Raw genomic sequence first — 20,815 nt, 5'->3', positions numbered from 1 at the left:
CCGACTCTCACTCCTCTTAAATAAAAACAAAAAGAAGCAAAAAAGCCATTTGCATTCTAGAAAGATTAAACCAATTCCAAGTTGCTGGTGGCATTGCAGGAAAGTGTGTTAGAAAAGGTAATTCTTTGTTGTTTACATTCAGCTTCACTGATCACCTGAGAGGAATGCTTCACTTTCATCTATTTTTTTCATTTGTATTTATGAATTTGGGGGTTGGCTTTTTTCAGTTCTTTTTCTATTTCTTTCTTTCTTTCTTTCTTTCTTTCTTTCTTTCTTTCTTTCTTTCTTTCTTTCTTTCTTTCTCTCTCTCTTTCTTCTTTCTCTCTCTTTCTTTCTTTCTTTCTTTCTCTTTCTTTCTTTCTTTCTTTCTTTCTTTCTTTCTTTCTTTCTTTCTTTCTTTCTTTCTTTCTTTCTTTCTTTCTTTCTTTCTTTCTTTCTTTCTTTCTTTCTTTCTTTCTTTCTTTCTTTCTTTCTTTCTTTCTTTCTTTCTTTCTTTCTTTCTTTCTTTCTTTCTTTCTTTTTTTTCCCATGCATTGATATATTAAGGTGATTAAGGGTTCATCCACCTTACAAAACATTCATCCACCCACTTTGTTGTTTGCCTACTAAACACATTCATGGTGGTTTCCACAGTGGCAGTGCTACCATTTTGGGAAATTCACCAGTGATTGACAGTAGTCAGACAGTGTCTTACAATATGTCAGATTGATTAGCAAGGGTGCTTCCCTGACCATATGTAAGATTTATGACTCTATACTTCGCTTTTGTGCATCAACTCCATTCTGTGATGATGTAGATATTCAGTTATTTGATCGTTTTATATCTTTAAAAAGTTAAGCCATCTGGAATTACTTTTTATTGGGTGAGGGCAGTTGAAGCCGTGTTCTAATTTTATTCTCCTCCTAATCGTAAATCATCCATTAAATAATCTTTCCTCAATTGTTACTATATTATAGACTAGAATCTGCCTCAGGCCAAATATATTTTCATTTCTCAGCATAGTTTTATGCTCATAAAATGCTACTTTATATGACACTTATTATCTTAATACTATGTGTGTTTTCCCTCTCCTTGAAAAAATATTTTTGACTATTTCGTCAGATGAACTTTATGCCCTTTTTAATAAATTCCATAAACACCTTTGGGATTTTTCACTAATGCCTTAAATGTGTATGTTAATTGGTGAAGAATTAGCATCTTTAAAATATTAAGTTTTCTTATCTAAAGCCTTGGTGTATCTTCCATTTTATTGAGTTTTTAAATGTAGCTTAATAAAATTTATCAGTTTTATTGCATACATCCTGCCTTAATAAGTTTGTACTTAGACATTTATAAATTTGTAACTTGAAGCTGTTACAAACAGAATATTTTCCCCATTAAAGTTTCTAGCTGGCTCTTAGCTATTGAATGGAACCACTGACTTCTGTGTTTTTGTAGTTTTTATGTTTATTTTATGGCCATGCTCTTGAATAAGCACTAGTTTTAACAGTGCTCAGATAAATTCATCCCTCACATAGTTACTTACTATTTGAAAAGCAAAAAATAGTCTGTTCTCTTCCCGTCAAAGGTTAGTAATTTTCATTTGTTTTTCCTGCTTTATTACATTGGCAGAATCTTCTATACACATAAACCAGTCATAATGGCAGAGGAGGTTTGGGTCCTGAAGCCATTTCTAACCTAGCCCTTCTCTTAGTCATTTTTTTTGAGATGCTATGTATCCAGCTGTTCGTAAGACATAGCTTTAGGCTGTCTCTGTGTTGGAGTCTTGGGATCAGTGATGATTTGGGAACATGGGATCAACAAAGGCATGCATGGAGGCTTTCCCAGTCCTTTGTGATGTTTCCCTGCTTCATGTCATCTCTCTATCTGCCAGACTCCACTCTTCTCTCCACCTCCCAGCCCTCCCCACAGGATAAAATCTTAGTCTCTTTTCCATGTGCATTACCTCTGTAGCCTTTAATGGGAATAAACCATGATGCCTGTCTTTTGTAAATAGTCCAGGCAGAGTCTGCTCTTTTACTCAGAAAGGAAAAATGCTTGCCCAAAATAACATTGCTGGATCTGCTGATGAGTTTATGAGTCTCACTAAGATACTTATAGTTTATATATATATATATATATACATATATATATACATATATATGTATATATATATATTTGAGGGGCTTGGTGAGCCATACCTGGACATGCTCAGCAGCTACACCTGGCTTGCTGCTATTGGGTTGTTCCTGATAGTACATAGAAGACCATGTGGGGATCACACCAAGCTTCCTATATGTAGACCATGAACCAGTCCAGTGAGTCATCTCCCAATTCTCTTGTTCTTGTGGTGCTTGGGAATTGGACCCCATTCTCCTGAATCAAGGCATACACTTTACCACTGTGCTACATGTTGTCCTTATTTTATATATTACTATATCATATCCTACGCTGGGGATGGAGGTATAGGAGTCTGTCTGAGGATGCTGGCCTTCTCTCTTCCAGAAGTCATACCTTCATTTGCCTGGGGTAAAGCATCCCTTAGCTGAAGCTTTATTAGCTCCCTCCTTGTTTTCCTCCAGCTTCTGATGAAGTGGAGCTCCCATTTCTTATTGTGCTGTGATTGGGGTCAAGTTCTCCCTGGTTTCACCCTGTACTCCACACATCACTGGGATATTTGTTTTATTTATTTGTTTGTTTGTTTGTTTTGTCACACCCAGTGATGCTTAGGGCTTATTCCTAGTTCTATATTGGCAGCAGCGCTCAGGGGTTACTCCTAGCTCTGTATTCAGGAATTATTCCTGGTGGGCTCGGAGGACCATAGGTTATTGGATATTGAACCCAGGTCAGCCATATGCAAGGTAAGTGCCTTCCCTGCCATGTTATTTCTGTGGCCCTAAGATCTTTGTTTTCTTATCTGTCATATATTACAGTGATACAGAGCTTGTACTCTAGACCAGGGCTTTTTCCACTTATGGTCCCTTTTTGTTTTGTTTTATCTTTGGTTTTCAGGCCATATTCAGCAATGTTCAGGGGTTACTGCACTCAGGAATCATTCCTACTGGTGCTCAACGGACCATATGGGATGCCAGGGATCTAACTCAGATTGGCTGCATGCAAGGCAGACATTCTACCCATGTACTATCACTCCAGCCCCTCATAATTCCTTTATTGGGGGGCACATCCAGCGGTGCTAAGAGGCTACTCCTCGCTCTGTGCCAGAAATCGCTCCTGGAAGGCACGGGGGACCATATGGGATGTCGGGATTCGAACCACTGTTTGTCGTGGATCAACTACAAGTTTGCAAGGCAAACACCCTATCTCTCCGGCCCCCTCATAATCCCTTCTTATCTTAGAATTATTTTATGACTGTGGGTATAAAGATATATGAAATAAGTATGTAAGTTAATATTTATTAATTATAAGTCAGAAAGAAATTTATTTTAAAGGAAACTTTTCTCTATTCCTTTGTTTAGTTACATAACGTGACCCCATATGGCAGGGGTGGGAGCTATTTTTCTGTCATGAGCCACTGACATTTTTAACATTATCCATGGACCGGACAGTGCAGAGGACCATAGGCCACTGATGAGAAGTATAGTGTATGCCTTATTGTGACCAGTGCCAGTATGCCGGGTTCACTATATGATGTAAAGGGCCTTACAGGGTTCATCAGCTGGACCTTCTCCATCCATGCTAGATAGTCATTATTCCCAATTTAAGAAGTTTTATTCTAGGCCCTGGAAAGATAGTACAGTAGGTGAGGCTCTTACTTTTCACGCAGCCAATCTGGGTTGGATCCTCAACACCTTGAGTCCCACCAGGAATGATACTTGAAAACAGCCAAAAGTAAATCTTGAGCACTGCTGGGTGTGCCCCTCCAAAAAAGTCCCAAAATAATAATAATAATAATAATAATAATAATAATAATAATAATAATAATAATAAATAAAAAGAAGCTTTGATGTAGAACCTGAATCTAAATTCCACTGACTAGTAATCTAACCATGGACAAACAAACATGCCTTTATTTCCTCATCCATGAAAGGAGGTCATGGCAGTCCTCCCTGATCAATGTTGTGAGTTTAGAAGAGAATAGTTTGTCCTTATTTCTGGTCCTAGAATTCTCCATATATAAGCTGTCTTTTCTGACTAGCAGAGGCACAAAAAATATTATATATTTTTCTCTATAAGATGCACCTGACCATAAGCCTTATGCACATAGTTTTTAGACAAGAAAAACAAAAAAAATTCTAAAGCAAAAGGTGTACTAGAATATGTAACGAACTATAACAGAATAATATTTCAACCATGTTAAGTGAACAGCAGTCAATGTGACATTAAGAATCATTATGACTGTCATTAACAAATGAAGAGAGTTTAAGTTTAGATTATTCTTCTAGTTTTCTGGGAACCCCAAGAACTCCTCATCGCTAGCGTCAACATTTGCTCCATAAGATGCACAGATGTTTCCCCCATCTTTGGGGTGAGGGAGTGCTTCTTTTTTTTTTTTTTTTTGGTTTTTGGGCCACACCCGGTGACGCTCAGGGGTTACTCCTGGCTATGCGCTCAGAAGTCGCTCCTGGCTTGGGGGACCATATGGGACGCCGGGGAATCGAACCGTGGTCCGTCTCCTAGGCTAGCGCAGGTAAGGCAGGCACCTTACCTCGAGCGCCACCGCCCGGCCCCGAGGGAGTGCTTCTTATGGTACAAAAAAATTTGGTACGGGGCCGGTGAGATAGCACGGAGGTAAGGCGTTTGCCTTCCATGCAGAAAGATGGTGGTTCGAATCCCGGCATCCCATATGGTCCCCTGTGCCTGCCAGGGGCGATTTCTGAGCATAGAGCCAGGAGTAACCCCTGAGCGCTGTCGGATGTGACCCAAAAACAACAACAACAAAAAAATGGTACATAGGCTGCCCTTGGTTGGATCATGCTTAGGATGATGCTGGCTACTGAAAGCTGGCCATAAATAGGCCAGATGCTATAGAATTCAGGGATCCTCAAACTTTTTAAACAGGGGCCAGTTCACTGTCCCTCAGACCATTGGAGGGTCTGACTATAGTAAAAACAAAACTTAGGAACAAATTCTTATGCACACTGCATATATCTTATTTTGCAATGAAGAAACAAAACAAATACAAATACAATATGTGGCCCGCAGGCCATAGTTTGAGGACCACTGCTAGATAAAGACTCCTAGCAAGGAAGCCAGATTGCCTCTCATGGGTCTCATTTTCCCCTCTTGTAGCATTTCACCATAGGATATCACTGTAGACTACCTAAACCCAGCTTCTCTGCCAGCTGAGACTGAGGTGGGCAGGGTTGGCTGAGAGTCACAGCTATCCATTTTTGGCCATTAGAATTCTGGTTTTCCTGGGGTTGGCCCAATGCCATGGACATAAAAGGCATTGGAGCTATTGGCTGGTCCATGTGAGAGGACAGCTGTGTTGTGAGGATTTCAGAGGGGGTGAAGTAGGCTCCTACAGAAGTGACCTGGAGAAGGCCAGAGGGACAGGGAATTGGATCCTAGCAAGAAGGTGGCCTTCACTGGGGGTGGTGGAGGGAGTAGGGACAAGTGTCTTGTGTCCCCATGCATGAATCGAGGCTTTTAGTCAGGTAGATGTGACTTAGTCATACCTGGAAGACCAGAGTATCTCCAGGCTGGGTCATAGTTTCTATGAATTGGAATGTTCTGGGGACTGAAAGAGACTTGGCACAGTAGAAGCATTGTGGGGTCTAGGAGAGGAGTAGAAGGCCATTCCTTTCTGCAGGTGGGGTTCAGTGATGGCCTTGGTCTGGATTTGGGGAGCTCTGCATTCAGAGAAGGAAAAGAACCAAAGGGGATGAATTCTAGTCATAACACTACTCCCATGTCACACCTGTGACTTTATCTATTCCTGGCCAAGACATTATTGGCATGCCAGCGGTGTGTCTGCCTGCATGTGTGTGCATGTACGAGAGCATGCATGCCAATGTTTGTCCAGACCTGCTCAGATAGAAGTGTTCATGTGTGTGCACCTGTACACATGTATGTTTATGCAGCCTCATTTACCAGACATGTAGCATCATGCCTGTCTCATGTGAGTGGTATATATGTGTGTGAAAATGTGTGTTTGTGTGTCTGATTATAGATATGGGAATGAGTGTGAGTATATAGGTGGGAGTATGTTTGAGTGTGTTTGTATGTATGAGTGTGAGAGTGTCGAGTTGTGTATGGTAGTGTATTTGTGTGTGTTTGTGTGTGCACACAAGCACGCATGCAGTCGGTGCAGCCCCCCTTTGAAAGGTGAGGGACAGAACGCTAAGGAAAATGACTTGCCTGGGATCTCACTGTGAAGCCGGTGCTTCATCCCAGGACAAGTGTTGTTGGTTTGTTTTTGTTTGTTTGGGGTCCATACCTAGTGGTGATCCTGGCTTGCTTGCTCCTGGCTGTACTCAGGGGTCACTCTTGGCTGGGCTAAGGATGTCAGAAATTGAGTTTAAGCATATGTAAAGCAAGCTCCCTACTTGCATCCTGTCTCTTCTGCTCCTAAGGCTCTTTTTGTGGGGGGTGTTTGGGCCACACCCAGTGATGCTCAGGGGTTACTCCTGGCTATGTACTCAGACATTGCTCCTGGCTCACAAGACCATATGAGACGCCAGGGATCAAACCGAGGTCCATCCTGAGTCGGCTGCATGCAAGGCAAACACCCTACCGCTGTGCTATTGCCCCAGCCCCATCCTAAGGCATTTTTAATAGGATCTCCCACTAGCAGTACCCAGCCTGTCCATATAGGCTTGATAGACCAGTGCTCTGGGGATTATGTAGTCCCAGAAACTTCACTCGGGGCCTCGAACATGCTTGGGTTCTCTACCACTGAGCCATCTTTCTTACTCATAACTGGAAGTTTTGAAGCGAGCCTGGGGAGAGGGTAGGGGGCAAGTGGGAAAAGGGTCCGCTCGTGGGGGTATTGGCTTCGGAAGGCTGTTTCTGAATCTTTAACCAGGTTGGAGAAGGAGAACTCCTGAGCTAGGAGTTCTGAGCTAGAATGGACACTTTCCATTCTGACACTCAGGTCTTTGCTGGAGAGCTCAGTAGATTTGACCCCCTAAGGACTAGGGGCTGATCTTTTGGGGACCCTGCCTGTGAAAAGGCCTGGTATAGGGTTGTGGTGGGGCTGAGGCTGAAGGACTGGTACTTCATAAATGGGGCCCAAAGCAGGGGTTTGCTGTCCATGAGAGTATTGCAAAGTGCAAGGTCAGAGGTGTTAGGGGCTGGAAGAGGTGGGGGAGGCAGAGCATTAAGCAGGGTCCAAACTTTGAGTCATGTGTGAAGCCATAACTTCTTGGGACAGCCCAGTGACTAAAACAGAACTGTCTTTGTTTCAGGGACAAAAAGGGGACCCAGGACTTTCACCTGGAAAGGCCCGTGATGGAGTACAGGTAGGTTTACAAGGACCCCAGCACTCAGGGCAAAGGGGGTCTTGGCACCAGGCACCCCATGGTCTGGGAACAACTATCATGGAGAGACATTTTTTCTGACAAGGTACCTCATTTTCTGTCATCAAACCCAATGCCTGCAATGAAACTTTACCCTGTTAAGGAACCCAGCATACAGAAACTTCCAGGTGGTCCCTGTCTTGGAAGCTTCCCATAGACATTCTGAGTTTTCCTGGCTGTGGATTTCTGGAGGCAGTGGGGAGGGAGGGACCAGGGACACAGCCTCAGACCAGAAGGTTCTCCTATGAAAGAGTAAACACTGCAGGATCATAGTGATAGTACAACAGGGAAGGCTCTTACTTTGCACTGGGCAGCCAGAGTTCAGTCCTCAACATCCCATATGGTACCCCAGCACTATCAGGAGTAATTTGTGAGTACAGTCAGGAGTAACCTCTGAGCATTGCTGGGTGTGGCTCCCAAACAAATGAACAAACAACAGCAATATAAAGAGTGAACACTGGAGCCAACTCAACCCATTTCTGATCTTCCATCCCATAAGTGAAACAAGGGGCTTAAAAGAGGTGCAGTGCCATGGAAATGGGAGCCCAGATTTCTGGGAAGGTCTTCCTGTGTCCCTTAGGCATCCTGGAAGGTTTGCCAGTTTCTACCAGAGCCAGCCCTGAGGTCCAGTCATCAGGCAGAACCTGCACTTCTCAGGACCCAGGGCCTGCCCCCATGGACTGTGCCTGCTGACTTTGAGGGCGTTCCAGACTCATGTGTCTCATTCCTTCTCCCATCTTTTGGCCAATCCTGCAGGTCACAAATATTTCCCACATTTAGCCCCTGCTAGTAAGGGAGCAGAGGCCCCATGGCAGAAGCTCACTGAGATAGATTTGTGCCCTGGAGGACACAGGAGGTTCGGGTACCCAGACAGTGCCTCCTTGTCTTTTGCTCTTGAGTTTATGATGGCCTGAGAAATGCCCCTTCCTAGGTTCCCACTGTGGAGAGAGAAAGAGAAGAGAGAGAATAGACATATGGAAAGAGAAATTTAAGGCTGTGGAATTGACTGTCTTCCTAGCAACAGTATTCTGGGAAACTAGGGCTTGAAACATGGGATGGAACAAGAATCGAACATGGAACAAGGCATGAGTAGCCGTAGATGTTCTCCACTGAGACCTTGGGGGAATTCCTGGAATCCTATCTGCAGTCAGTAGGCCAGGCAGCTCCCTCTTCGAGCTGAGTGAGAATCTCAACTCTTTGTTTGGTTTTGTTTTGTTTTGGGGCCATACCCAGCAGCACTCAGGGGTTACTCCTGGCTCTGAGCTCAGAAATCACTCCTGGCAGGCTCGGGGGACCATATGGGATGCCAGGAATCGACCTGGGTCTGCCCTGGGTTGGCAGCATGCAAGGCAAACATCCTACCACTGCTATCACTCCGGCTCCAAAATCTCAGCTCTTGTCCCTGACTTACCTTTGTTCTGTTTGCAGGGTGACATGGGCTTGCCTGGCCTCCCAGGCCAACTGGGATCTCCAGGACGAAAGGTACATGCGCCTTGGGGTGAGGAATACTTTGACTTGGTATAAGACCCAGACCTTTCCTCCAGAGGCCAGAGGGATACAGTGTCGGTACATTCTGAGTTTAATCCCTCTGTAACTGGTTATTGGGGAGAAGGTTCTAGAAAGACAGTAGTTCTCCAAACTTTCCATTCTGCCAGCCTGTGCTTTCTCCATCCTGCAAGTAGGGAGTCCCAGCTCTCTTTCCCTTTGGGGGAAGGTTAGCCCTTTTCTAGAAGAGTCATGGGGGAGTCTCTTACTTCAGTTCTCCTGATTTCTCTCAGACCACCTAACATGACCTGCCATGTTGTCTCTCTTCCTGGGTCTCATGCAGAGCCTGTGCCCAGTGGGTCTTTGGGACTGTTCTGAGAAAGGTCAGACGCTTCTTGCAGGCTCCCCCAGGCTGATGGCTTTTCCAGGAGACACGGGAGCCTAGCAACATTGCTTCCGCTCTGGGCTTCCAGCTGTGGCCACAGCTGCCTGTCTCCAGGCATCTGGTTCTCATCTGGACAGCTGTGGTGTCTCTCAGCTCTATCCTGTCCTTACCCCCCAGGTCCCCAAGCACCCTAGAGAACCTTGTCTCTTCCTTGCTCATGCCTTTCTCCTCTACCCTCTGTGTCTAGAGCAAGCCACCCCTTAAATCCAAACAGCTCCAATCTGGCCCTGCAGTCCTGGGCTGCCTGCAAGCTGAGGAAATGTGGTGTTTTCTGGCTCCAAGCACACACAGGGACTCCCTCGCCCTGCTCACTTCCTCTCCAGCTTCCAGCACTTTTTGATGGATGAGGTGCGAGTGGAAAAGATTCCTTCCAGGCCCAGCTCATAAAGCAGCCTGAGGTGGTCTCATGCCGCTGTGGTGGGAGTCTGATTGTGGGGCTCAAAGAAGACTGGGTGACCTCTTGCCTGGAGTTCCAGGGTCCTGTTCTCTGAAGATGATCAGGAAACCACTTGGGAAAACAGCTCCACTGAGCAAGAAGGAGCTATTTTGTTGTTGCTGAATGAATGAATGAATGAATGAATGGTGATTTAGAAGGAGAAGCCTGAAGATCTTGTCCACCTGGTATTCTCAATCTCCATGAGCCAAAACTACTGAATCCCAGTTGTACCTTGTAGAGGAGATTTCCATGCTACCCCTAGATCCCTCTTCTCTATCTATCTATCTTCTCTATCTATCTATCTATCTATCTATCTATCTATCTATCTATCTATCTATCTATCTATCTTTCTATCTATCACCCCAACTTCTCAACTGGGGGTGATGATGTCCACCAGAGAAGAGTGAGCTATGCCTAGAGATGTTTGTGGTAGGCACAGCTAGGAGAGGTATTGGAAGCCAGAAGCTGTGACCATATGGCAGGATCTTCACCCTGTCACCCCATAGTGATCCAATGCACAGCTAGCACAGGGTCATCCTGGGGCCAACCAAGGCAGTCCCTGCCCTTTTTCCTGTGCGTCCTAGGCTCTAGACAGTCACCCACATCTCTGTACAATCAAGCCTTGATTCTCCTCTTTAATGCCATCCTCTTTCATAGTGTCTCCCCAATCATGCCAGGCAGAAAGCATAACTTTCAGCCTCTGAGGGGCTGTGAGGTGACTTGCCATGTGTCCTTGTCACTTGGCTGAGATGGAAGCAGAGGCACAAAGTAGGCGCAAAGAACTCACTCATCTTGGTTTCCCCTCTCTCTCTCTGATGGCCTGTGACCATCATGGATATTTCCCTAACCCATCCTCAGAAACTATCTCCCCCTTGAGCAGTACCATGGGATGCAGTGGTTTGGGATGGATCCTTGGGTTCAAACTTGCTTCAGTTCCCTCCTGTCCACATGCTCTCACCCTGTCCACAAGCCTTTGGTGGCCTCTTGAAACTTGATCATTGTCAATAAGGGGAGAAGGATGCAGAAAAGAGGCACTTGGGAATGTTTTGGAGGACCCATGATTGAGGCAAGTTCAATTCCTGCCTTTCTGGAGAATTATTGCTTCCACACAAACAGGCCTCCTCAGCTCATGCACTGAGAAATGTCTCTTTTCTCCCCCCACTACTGAGTTATTCTGGGTTTTAGACCCGTAGCCATCTCCGGTCTCTTTCCTCTGTCCTTGCTCCAATCCAGCTTCTCCTTCTGGCCTCAATTTACAATGCTATCTTCTCTGCTTCTCTGGCTGCCCTCTCCTAGCTCGTAGGAAGCCACATCCATTTCTAGAAAGGCAGTTGTGCTTGGTTCCAACACAGGGTCTGGCTCACCACTGGGCCTCAACCTGCCTTAGTTGGATGAAAGAACCATCTGTGGAGAAACTACAGTTTCCCACCTGGTGCCATCTGCACTGAGCTCAAATAGGTGACTAATATCTGGTCATGCAAGGTGGCAGATTGCTTTGGGACCTGCCACATTTTCCTCTTCCTGTGGTTCCTTAGAATCCTTCTTTTCTCTTCCACTGATGTCCTTGTTGGAATGCTGAGGTGAGCTGAGGTCGCAGGCACATGGGATGCTAAATAGATCTGGTAAATTCTCTTGTTACAGGAGAAATTTTGAAATGTATGTAAGTGAAGCTGGGGGGAGCAGTGGAGGTCTGGGTATATATAGATCTCCAGGAACCCCTGAGGCATGAACAGAAATCTCCCTTCCCCTTATTCTCTGCCTACCCAAAGCTCAAATAGCAGAGAGACTGTCTGCAGTCCCAGTGAGGTGATGTCTGGTTTTGCCTTGTAAGCAGTGATTAATCTGGCTCCCAAACCAAAATATAGACCGCGTGCTATTATCAACAACGGTCTTGTAGAGGCAAGGCTGCTAGGCTGCTGGATTCCCCTTTGCCAACTCTGTGGTCTCTGGCGGTCACTCTTGAAGCATCTGCTTTCCTTAGGTTGCAGCCAGTCCTCAATCCCATTCAGGGATCCACTGTCCAGGGGCCCACCTTGTGGTCAGTGCCTGCCCCATGATTGCTGGCGTCCTGGAGAAGATTATGGCTTAGATTCTTTCCAGGGCTCAGGCCCTATCATTTGAAGCCATTTGGCTGGCCCAAGTTTGGTAAACAGAGTTAAGGTGCTTGCAAGGAGTATGTACCTCACCTCACCTTACTCTAGGTCCCCGCAGAGCTGTCTTTGTTACTTCTGACTGGCAAAGAAAAGGGGCTTGTTGGAGACCTAAAAGTTGTATCCTTCTAGACAAAACCAAGCCCAGCCCAGCTGGCCTAATGCATTGCCTGAAGTTGCTAAGAAATTCTGGGCAACTTCCTTTTGGCATCTCCATCTGCCCAAGGGAGGAGGGCAGTTCGTGGATGGTTCTAAGTCCTCTTGTGCATGTTTCAGAGCTTCATAGCCATCAAGCTTGGCCTGTGCTAACATCCTCATTAGGGCAGGTCTTCCCCTGTGATTTTCCTTTGGGATATTTGGAGTCTTAGGCAGTGTGGCTGGTCTCATGGTTTGGTTCTGATGGATGCAGAGATGAGAGTGACAACCTACATGGCCCCTGGGACCATGTGTGCCCTCTGAGAAGTCTCTTTATCTGAATTCAGTTTCCTCTTTTGACCAAAGGAGATAGAAATTACTCACTCCTAGGGTTGAATGCAAAGAGGTGCTGAGTGGTCCATGGTCAGGCAGAGGGCAGCCTCCTGGTCTGGTGCTAGTGATGGTTCTTTTCCTGTCACTGCATCCTGAGACAAGGGCTTTCTTGAAGAAATGTTCTTCTCTGTCAAAGCATTGCTTTTTTGCAGGGTTCTTGGTGGTTGGCAGGAAATCAAGCTCAGGTAATGCCTTGGACCCCTTTTGTGCTTCCCTTTGGGTCCTTCCTCCATATTCCACCAACTCATTGCTGTCAGTCCAGCCTCACCCTCCATGATGCAAAGAAAGGTCATAGCAAGGCTCAAAGAAGACAGTTACTCTCATCAGTCACACTGGTTGGAGCACCAGGCTCTATCTAACTCTTCTTGAGGAAACAAACAAAAAAACAACTTTGCTTGTTCTTATTATGCAAGCTTTATGCGGAAATGTGATTATAATGGTCACGATAAGCATCAGATCATGATGCAAGCCAGGTCAAAGCCTATCAGTGATTTCCCATCATGCCCACATGTCCTTGCTGTTCTGTTCTCTGTTCCCCTCACCCTCTGTCCCTTGTCCCTCACCCATTATGCTCTGTTCCCCCAACACTGCCAACACATTGAAAGAACACTTTCCTCGGTCCTTCTGTGACTGCTATTTCTCTCTTGGACAGCCAGTCCTCCAGGCTGCCCTCTTCAGTCTTTTCTGACGGCCACCTGCATCGCCAACCTGCCAACACTCCTATTCTCTCTCCTCTCCACCAGTTCTTCATAGCCATTGTCACTGCCTTCTTAAGCTTTTGCTTTTCATTTTATTTATCATCATGCTCACAAACACTCACCATGAAATTTTCCATCTCTTGGTGGAATGCTTCCAAGCAGTTGCCTCAGGGGCTTTGGGCCGGGGGGTTGGTTACTCTTAGTAATCGTCAACCAGCCTGTTCAGTTCTCAGGCTCAGCAGTGCAAAGCTGGGGGCCACCGGGGTCACATGGGGCCATGTTCTGGATTTTTGAGAGCTATAGCCAGAGGTGCTAAGGGCACTGCAGAGCGCCTGGGATCCAATCAGAACCTTGCATTTAGAAAATATGCTCTTCTAACCCCTGAGCCTCACAACTGAAAAATCTGGACCCCATCCAATTCATTCACACTGCTGTGGATTCGTTTCTAGACTTATTTTATCTTAAAAAAAATGGAAAACTCTCCGGTCCCAACGTTTTTTTACTTCCCTCCCCTCTACCCTCCCCAGTGACTTTCTCTTTTAGACTTATTTGTTTTCATGCATCCTCACTAGGATTGGAGACTCCAGCGAGGCAAAGGATGTTCCTTTCTCCTGGGATCTGGGCCTGGCATGGTGCCGGTTCATACAAGTTCAGCCAATGTTAGTTGAATGAATGAAACATAAAGATCCGAAGTGAAAACAGAAGTCAGTCTTGACGGGCCTCTTGAATTCAAGGCCATGCTCAGTGCTTTCCACACGATAAGCGTGCGATCTGGGCACCCAACCCTAACGCCCCTTTTCTACCAGAGAGAAAACCAAGGCTTCGAGACATGATAGGCATGAGTCGCAGGGTCAGCCAGTAGTGGAGCAGGACTGGAGCCCCGGGGCAGTCGGAAATGAGCCATCTCAGCTTTCTCCATGCTGGCTGCTGACTATGGCCCAGGCTTCCATTTGCCTGCGGGTACAAGAGCCCTAGATGAAGAACTTTTCCCAGCCTTTCCCCCTCCGTTTCTCAGGGCCCCCTGTGAGATGCAATCATGTCATCAGACCATCTTGAGGCGTGAGTAGGTGCAAAAGGAATGCTTGTAAACTCCCAGGCCTCTTGGAGGAAACCGACTCTGCTGTTTATAATTAAGAGTTTTTCTGCTTCCTGGGGGTCTGCCGGGGGTGCGTATGCCGCGTGTGCTGTTTGGAAGCATGCAGGGTGTGTGCTGGAGCTGTCTGCAGCACCCCTAGGGAGTCCTGCTATTCCTTAGCAGAGAGGGTCTTGGGCAGCCGTCTCTCTTTCCTTACTGGATGGAGGAGCTTGCACCCATCTAAGTCTAAAGCACCAGGATATAAGGACTCTCAGGATCCTCGTGCCCTCTTTCGAGGTATAGCAAAGAAGTGTGCAGGTTTGCATTGCAAGTCATAGAGAGCATAGAATGCAAACTTTTGCTGGGGCTCCATGGGAGACCATGATCCCCCCCCCACATACACCCCTTTCACATGGAAGCCCCTGGTTGCGCCTCATTTCCCAGATGCCTGACGCTGATGGAAGTTGAAGGTCGTGGTCTCTCTGCCGACAGCTCCTGATGCTGCTGAAATGGCTCGGGGTCTCATCCCCAGCACTCTGTCCTCAGAAACACACCCACCTCTCAAGGGTAGGGGAGGCCTCCCAGGTGGTGCTCAGCTGTGATTTTCTACCAACTGGGGGTGTCAGATCAGCAGAAGGACCTTGAGATTGCCACACTGCCTGTGCCTTGGGGAGCCATGGAGGGATATGGGTCTTCCTAGAGGTGCTGGAAACTTCCAAGCTACAAATGGTGACGCTCAGGGGACCATGTGGGACCAAGAACCCACGCTGGGTTGAGCGCATGCCTGGCTGTGTTCTCCTGGCCCGTATCTCCACTCTCCACTCCAAGGCCTGGCGCTGGGCCCTGGGCACCGAAAGGCCTGGCTATTGTTTCTCAACCAGCTTTCAGTGGCCCTTCGAATACATAGGAATTGGGGAGATCATGTTTGGTACATGGGCATGGCTATTTTGCCCCTAGGTGCTTGCCAGAAGACTGTTCCAGAGAAATTTCTAGGCCCTCAGGGTGGTTGAGCAAATCCCCTCCATATTATATCTGTGAGCAAATGCTCTACATGGCTTTGGGCATGGAAAGATGGAAAACATAAACTGGGTGAAACTCAGGCCAATCCCTGCCTGAGTCCTGATATGGTGGGGACCACCCGCCCCCTGATTGGTCTGCAGAGAGGAAGGTTGGGGGCTCCTTTGCTAGTGAAGCAGAGCCGAAATTCGAGTTCTACCCTCTAATGTGCCTTTACACTCTCCCACTGTCTCCCTTACAGGGACACAAAGGCTATCCTGGACCTGCAGGGCACCCCGGAGAACAGGTGAAGGCCACAGCATACAGCCCTGTCTGCCTGCCTGCCTACCCGCCCTCCCTCTCTCCCTCCTGACCCAGCCCTGGCTAGTCCCTGGCCTCCTCTTTAGGGTGGGGTGAGGGCCTGTTCCCTGAATGCCCCCCAGCCCCCATAGCTCCCTCGAAAAAGCTGGAGTCCATGCCGGCCCCACGCTGGCACAAGCCACGCAGCTCTGGTTAGAGCCATGAATAGCTGGCTTGTTCCGGGTAATGTTAGGGGATATTATACACGTCGCCACGGGGTTTGGAGGAATTTGGGCTGCCCTGGCCCAACTCAAACAGCGGCCGTGCCAGGGTGGGAAGGCCGCCAGCTCTGCTCTGTGCTTGCTGCTTCTCCCAGGTGAAAGTGGGGGGCTCTGTTTCTCCCAGCTGGTCTGACCGGTTTGGCAGAGAGGTGGGCTTAGGGCCCCAATAGGCCTCCCCTTCCTCAGTTCCTCTCATTCCTGCCCTGCTCTTTGTCCATTGTAAGTGACAGCCCTCCCCACCCCCCACCCAGCCCTGCCCTGGACCAGATGCCTCTGTCCATTCCTGATCTCCTCCTTTCTTTGCAGGGGCAGCCGGGACCAGAGGGCAGCCCAGGGGTCAAAGGTTACCCTGGCAGGCAGGTGCAGTATTTGGCTTCCTGAAGCTTGGTGGTGGGGGGCCTGGGGGGCTTTAGGGTGGAGGGACTGTGCAGGGAACTAAGGAGATGTTGGCCGCTGAGTGGGCCCTGGAGGAAGGAATGTCAGATGGACCTTTCTTGCAAGGCAGCAGCAGACAGATATTGAGGAAGAGAAGAACTAAATAGAACCTTGGTATAGGGTTGGGGTTCCAGAGTTCCTCTTAATCACAGGCATAGACACAGACACATGTTCGCACATACACACACATATTCCCGCTGTCTGATTGGGGAGAAGACAATATCACAGATCTGATTGTGTGTGTGTGTGTGTGTGTGTGTGTGTGTGCGCGCGCGCGCGCGCGCGCGCGCGCGTGTGTTTCTGGGACTCAAACCCAGGGCATTTTGCTCTGCCCTAGCCCCATGTCCATTCCAGAGTGAGAAGCCAAGGTACCAAGGGGATGGGGCTCACTTGAACTGTCCAGCGGGTAGAGAGAACATCTCCATATTTCCTTGCCCTTTGCCTTTTATGTTTCAGGGGTTACCTGGACCAGTAGGAGAACCTGGACCCAAAGGTGGCCGGGTAAGTAAGCCTGGGCAAAAGGCTGGGTGAGGCACCTTGGGGTGGGTCGTCTTCTGCACCTCCGTGGGTCTGAGAGTGATCGTGGCCTCTGTCCAGTGTGGGGAAATGTTCTGGAGGGACTAGAAGAGACCTTCTGCCCTCCTGGAGATGGAGGGAGTTTGGGGGACCCTTCAGAGTCAGCAGACTGGGCGGGCAGCAAAGACTCCATTGCAGGCAATGGGCCAGTTGCTCAGGCCTTTGTGCTAGGAACTACGGCCAGGATCATTCTGCCAGTCACTGCAGCCCCTCCAAGTCCCAGAGAGGGCTGGCATGAGGCCCCCTTTTCAGAGGGCAGTGGATGCTGTCCTGGCCAGAGGTTGAAGAAGCCTCTATCCTCTAAAGTCTTTGGAGTGACTCAAAATGGCCAGCAGCCTCAACCTGCCCCTCTGTGCAATGGACACCCACCCATTGTCTCCACTGTTGCTGACTTGGATGTGGCAGAGAGGAAGGACTGGTAGTGGGTGCTCCTGGCAGGGAGGAGAAGGCTCTGGGTGCATTGCATGAAGAAACGGCAACATGAGGTCTAAGGTCATGCGTGGGAGACTCCTGCCTCACAGAGAAACTGGGCATGTGGGAGTCACACCTAAAGTGGGGCTGGGAGGGGAACCCGGGTGTCCTGAGGGCTCTCGGCCTCTCATAGGTGCTCAGCAGATGCAGTCCATAGTGCTCGGTCAGCCTAGGCCTTTTGTTACTGAGCCAAAGCTGCAGTCAGAGCTCGGCCCCAGGATGGATTAGCTGGGATATGGCCAATGAGAAGCAGCAAGATAGATCCCAGGACGAAGCTATGGAAGCCCAAGGCCTCCTGGGAAAAGGTCTCCCCACCAAGCTCTGGGATCCCCACCTGCAATGAGCCCCTGGGGTCTAGCAGTTCTCTGGGGTCTGCCAACTGGTAGTATCTTTTTGTTGTTGTTGAGGGGGCCCTCACCTGGCAATGCTCAAGGGTTACTCCTGGCTCTGCACTTGGAAATCACTCTTCATGGTGCTTAGGGGACCATATGGGAATCCGGGTTGGCTGTGTGCAAGGCAAGTGCCCTGTTGACTGTTGGTCTGACTCTTGGTGGTGTTTTGAAGTCACCTGTGGGGTCATAACTGGTCTGACCCTGCTTTCTCCTCTTCAGAGCCCTTCAAGCTGCCCTTGCCAACAAACTACCTCATCCCTGTCTCATATTTGGGAAGCTGGCAGAGCAAGACAGTAAGGGGTGGGGAGAGGAGCAGCATTTTGAGCCAGAGTCAGAGAGCACTTGAACGCAAACCCTATTTCTCTCACCATCGTGCTTTGTGATCCTGGGCCAGTCTTGACACTCTTGGGGGTATCAGTGCTATTGGTACTCCGGAAGAGGTTGTGTGACAGACAAACTGGCCTTTCTTCCCGGGGTGGGGTGAGTTTATGGGACTACTGTCGTGTGTGTGTGTGTGTGTGTGTGTGTGTGTGTGTGTGTGTGTGTGTGTGTGTGTGTGTGTGAGAGAGAGAGAGAGAGAGAGAGAGAGAGAGAGAGAGAGAGAGAGAGAGAGACCCCTGTTGTGTCATTGGTGTGTGGTCATGGAGTGATTTCAGCATAGCTGTTGTTTAGTTACTTTGCCCGCTCGATCCTATTCTTGGAGAATGTTCAGGGACACAGAGATGCCTTCATAGGTACCAAGGCTCAGGGGGGATGTTGCTAATCTGGGCATCTGGGGTGTTTGCAACTGAAGCTGCCCTGGATCTGGGCCATAAGGATTTGTTCCAGCATCTTGGGGAGGGGCAGATGTGTGTGTGCGTGCGTGTGTGTGTGCGTGCGTGCGTGTGTGCGTGGGTGCATGCGTGTGTGTGTGTGTGTGTGTGTGTGTGTGTGTGTGTATGTGTGTGTGTGTGTGTGATATTCCAGGCTGGGAAGTAGTGAAACAGCTGCCTTCTCAATTGCAGACTCACTCTGCTTCTGACTAGAGCCTCAGTTTCCCTCTCTGTCCATGTGGGGTGACAGAGAGCTGGAAGGTCCTGAAGGAGGTTATTTTGGGGAGCAACATCCAGCAATACTCAGTGTTTACTCCTGACTCTGCACCCAGGAATCCCTCCTGGTGGTGCTCGGGGGACCATATACAATGCCAGGAATTGAACCCAGGTTGGCCACATTCGAGACAAATGCATGCTATTGCTCTGGCCCTTTGCCCTGGGAAGGTTGAATGGTGCTCAGCAGGGCTTCCAGGACATCGAGGAGGCCTGGTTGAAGCACTCTCCCCTACCGGCACCCCTGGGGGTGGGTAGGACCCTCTAACACGGCCTGAGCTTCCTTCCTGCAGGTGTCAGAGCCCCGGTGTGGGGAGGGCTGTCCCCGGAGTGCCCGCGCCCTTCCCTGGTGTGAGGGTATGTGCCTTTGGACTACATCGTGGAAGCCAGCACCATGCAGTCCATGGGCATATACACTTGCCTCAAGGCCTATGTCATCGAGGAGCCACCAGAGCTGTCACCGCTGTTGCCAAGCAGGAAGAGGAGCTGGGCGGGAAAGGGTGGCAAGGGGCAAGTGGACGGGTCTGGCTCACCACTTGGTCCTTCTAACTCCCTCTCTGCTCTTTCTTAGGGCTACATTGGACCCCCAGGGCTCTTTGGCCTCCCAGGGTCTGACGGAGAGCGAGTGAGTTATGTTTATTAGTTTCTCTCTGGTTTACCCTTCCTCTCTGCATGGGGAGAAATCCTGGATTTCAGCCTGGAGGGGTTATGCTGAAAGTTATATAGACATTCACTCAGCATCAAAGCCAATGGCTTTCAGATAGATACAGGGAACATCAGACTTGGCAGTTTTGGCAGGACTGGCACAAGCACTGAGGGCTGGGTGGGCATGAGGGAAGCTGAGGTAGGAGAAAACACTTGGGCAAAACTATACAGCTTCTCTAGGGCAGAGGATTTAAGGGAAAATCACCATCTGCCCTGAGAGCTTAATGAGTTTCTCAAGAGCTCTTTGCAAGGACCACTGGGCCTGTCTTTTGCCCACTGGGTCCCTTAGCCCTCTGGTTCATGTCTGTATTGAAGATACTCTCCTCATGTAATGCCTCATATCAGGCTGAGATTCATCTGGCATTTATGACAGAGCCTCTCTGGTCCAGTGACCCCTGGACCCCTGGACCTAACCCTCCCTTACTGTCCCCTTCCAGCCCAAGCCCCATTTTGGGAGCTCACTTGTACCCTCATGAACAGGTGAACTATAGAGATGCTTAGAAAAACAGAAGAGCTTTTAATGCCCAGTTTCAGGAAGGTCACACATTGTCCTGAAGCACTTCATAGCTCAGATGCCCCTAAACCCCAAGCTCTGCAGGGAGGAAGGTCTCTCCGGGGTGGAGTGTGGGACATCTGGTGACAGATAGGCACGCACAGCCCTCTGGGGTGGGCTCTGGGACCAACTTGGGGGACAGCCATGGCTGGGGGAATTCTGTTCTGACCTCTGCCCTCTCTCCCCTACAGGGTCTTCCTGGTGCACCTGGCAAGAGGGGCAAGATGGGTAGGCCGGTAAAGATTTTCCGTGTCTATTATGCAGACTCTATGGTGAAGCTGCCCACCCAGTGGCTGCGCTGCCCCATCCTCCTGCAATCTGGGCTGCTCCACTTCTCTCTGCTCTGAGTGTGGGGCTGAACCTTGATGTCCAACCTGGTGTCCTGATGTCACACACACACACACCCCCATGGCTGCTGGCTCGCTGATGCTGAGGGCTCCTGGGCTCTGCGACCTTCCCTTGCTGCATGTGTGCATTGCCTTGTGGTTAATTGTGTATCTGGAAGCAAGGGAGTACGTCTGTGGGTTGGGGGCCCCAAGGCTGCAAGGTATGGGACATTTGGGCACTGCCATTGTCCCTGATCCATTCTCAAAAAATTAGTGTAGTCTGTACCTTGACTCATATATATACACAAAGATTCAGATGGTAGTGGTGGTGGCTGAATGGATCTCAGCAGTAGTCTCCAGCCACAACACTTTGCCCTTGACACTCCAGCGGGTCAGGTACTATTTCCTCTATTGGGGC

General features: G+C 48.7%; 1 protein-coding gene across 1 annotated transcript in view; it reads left to right on the top strand.

Moving 5' to 3' along the window:
• The window catches only part of COL27A1 (collagen type XXVII alpha 1 chain), a 142,420-nt gene that overhangs the window by 26,594 nt on the left and 95,011 nt on the right, over positions 1 to 20,815 (top strand). Inside the window, exons 6-12 of the mRNA XM_049774232.1 lie at positions 7,350 to 7,403; positions 8,889 to 8,942; positions 15,536 to 15,580; positions 16,161 to 16,214; positions 16,746 to 16,790; positions 19,385 to 19,438; positions 20,263 to 20,307. Of these exons, the coding sequence (XP_049630189.1) occupies positions 7,350 to 7,403; positions 8,889 to 8,942; positions 15,536 to 15,580; positions 16,161 to 16,214; positions 16,746 to 16,790; positions 19,385 to 19,438; positions 20,263 to 20,307 (351 nt within the window). The remainder of the gene's footprint in view (positions 1 to 7,349; positions 7,404 to 8,888; positions 8,943 to 15,535; positions 15,581 to 16,160; positions 16,215 to 16,745; positions 16,791 to 19,384; positions 19,439 to 20,262; positions 20,308 to 20,815) is intronic.

The sequence above is a fragment of the Suncus etruscus genome, chromosome 5 (genome assembly GCF_024139225.1).
Source record: "Suncus etruscus isolate mSunEtr1 chromosome 5, mSunEtr1.pri.cur, whole genome shotgun sequence".
NCBI classification, from domain to species: Eukaryota; Metazoa; Chordata; class Mammalia; order Eulipotyphla; family Soricidae; genus Suncus; species Suncus etruscus.
Note: the sequence above shows the minus strand (reverse complement) of the source record. Positions and strands in the feature narration are given on the sequence as shown.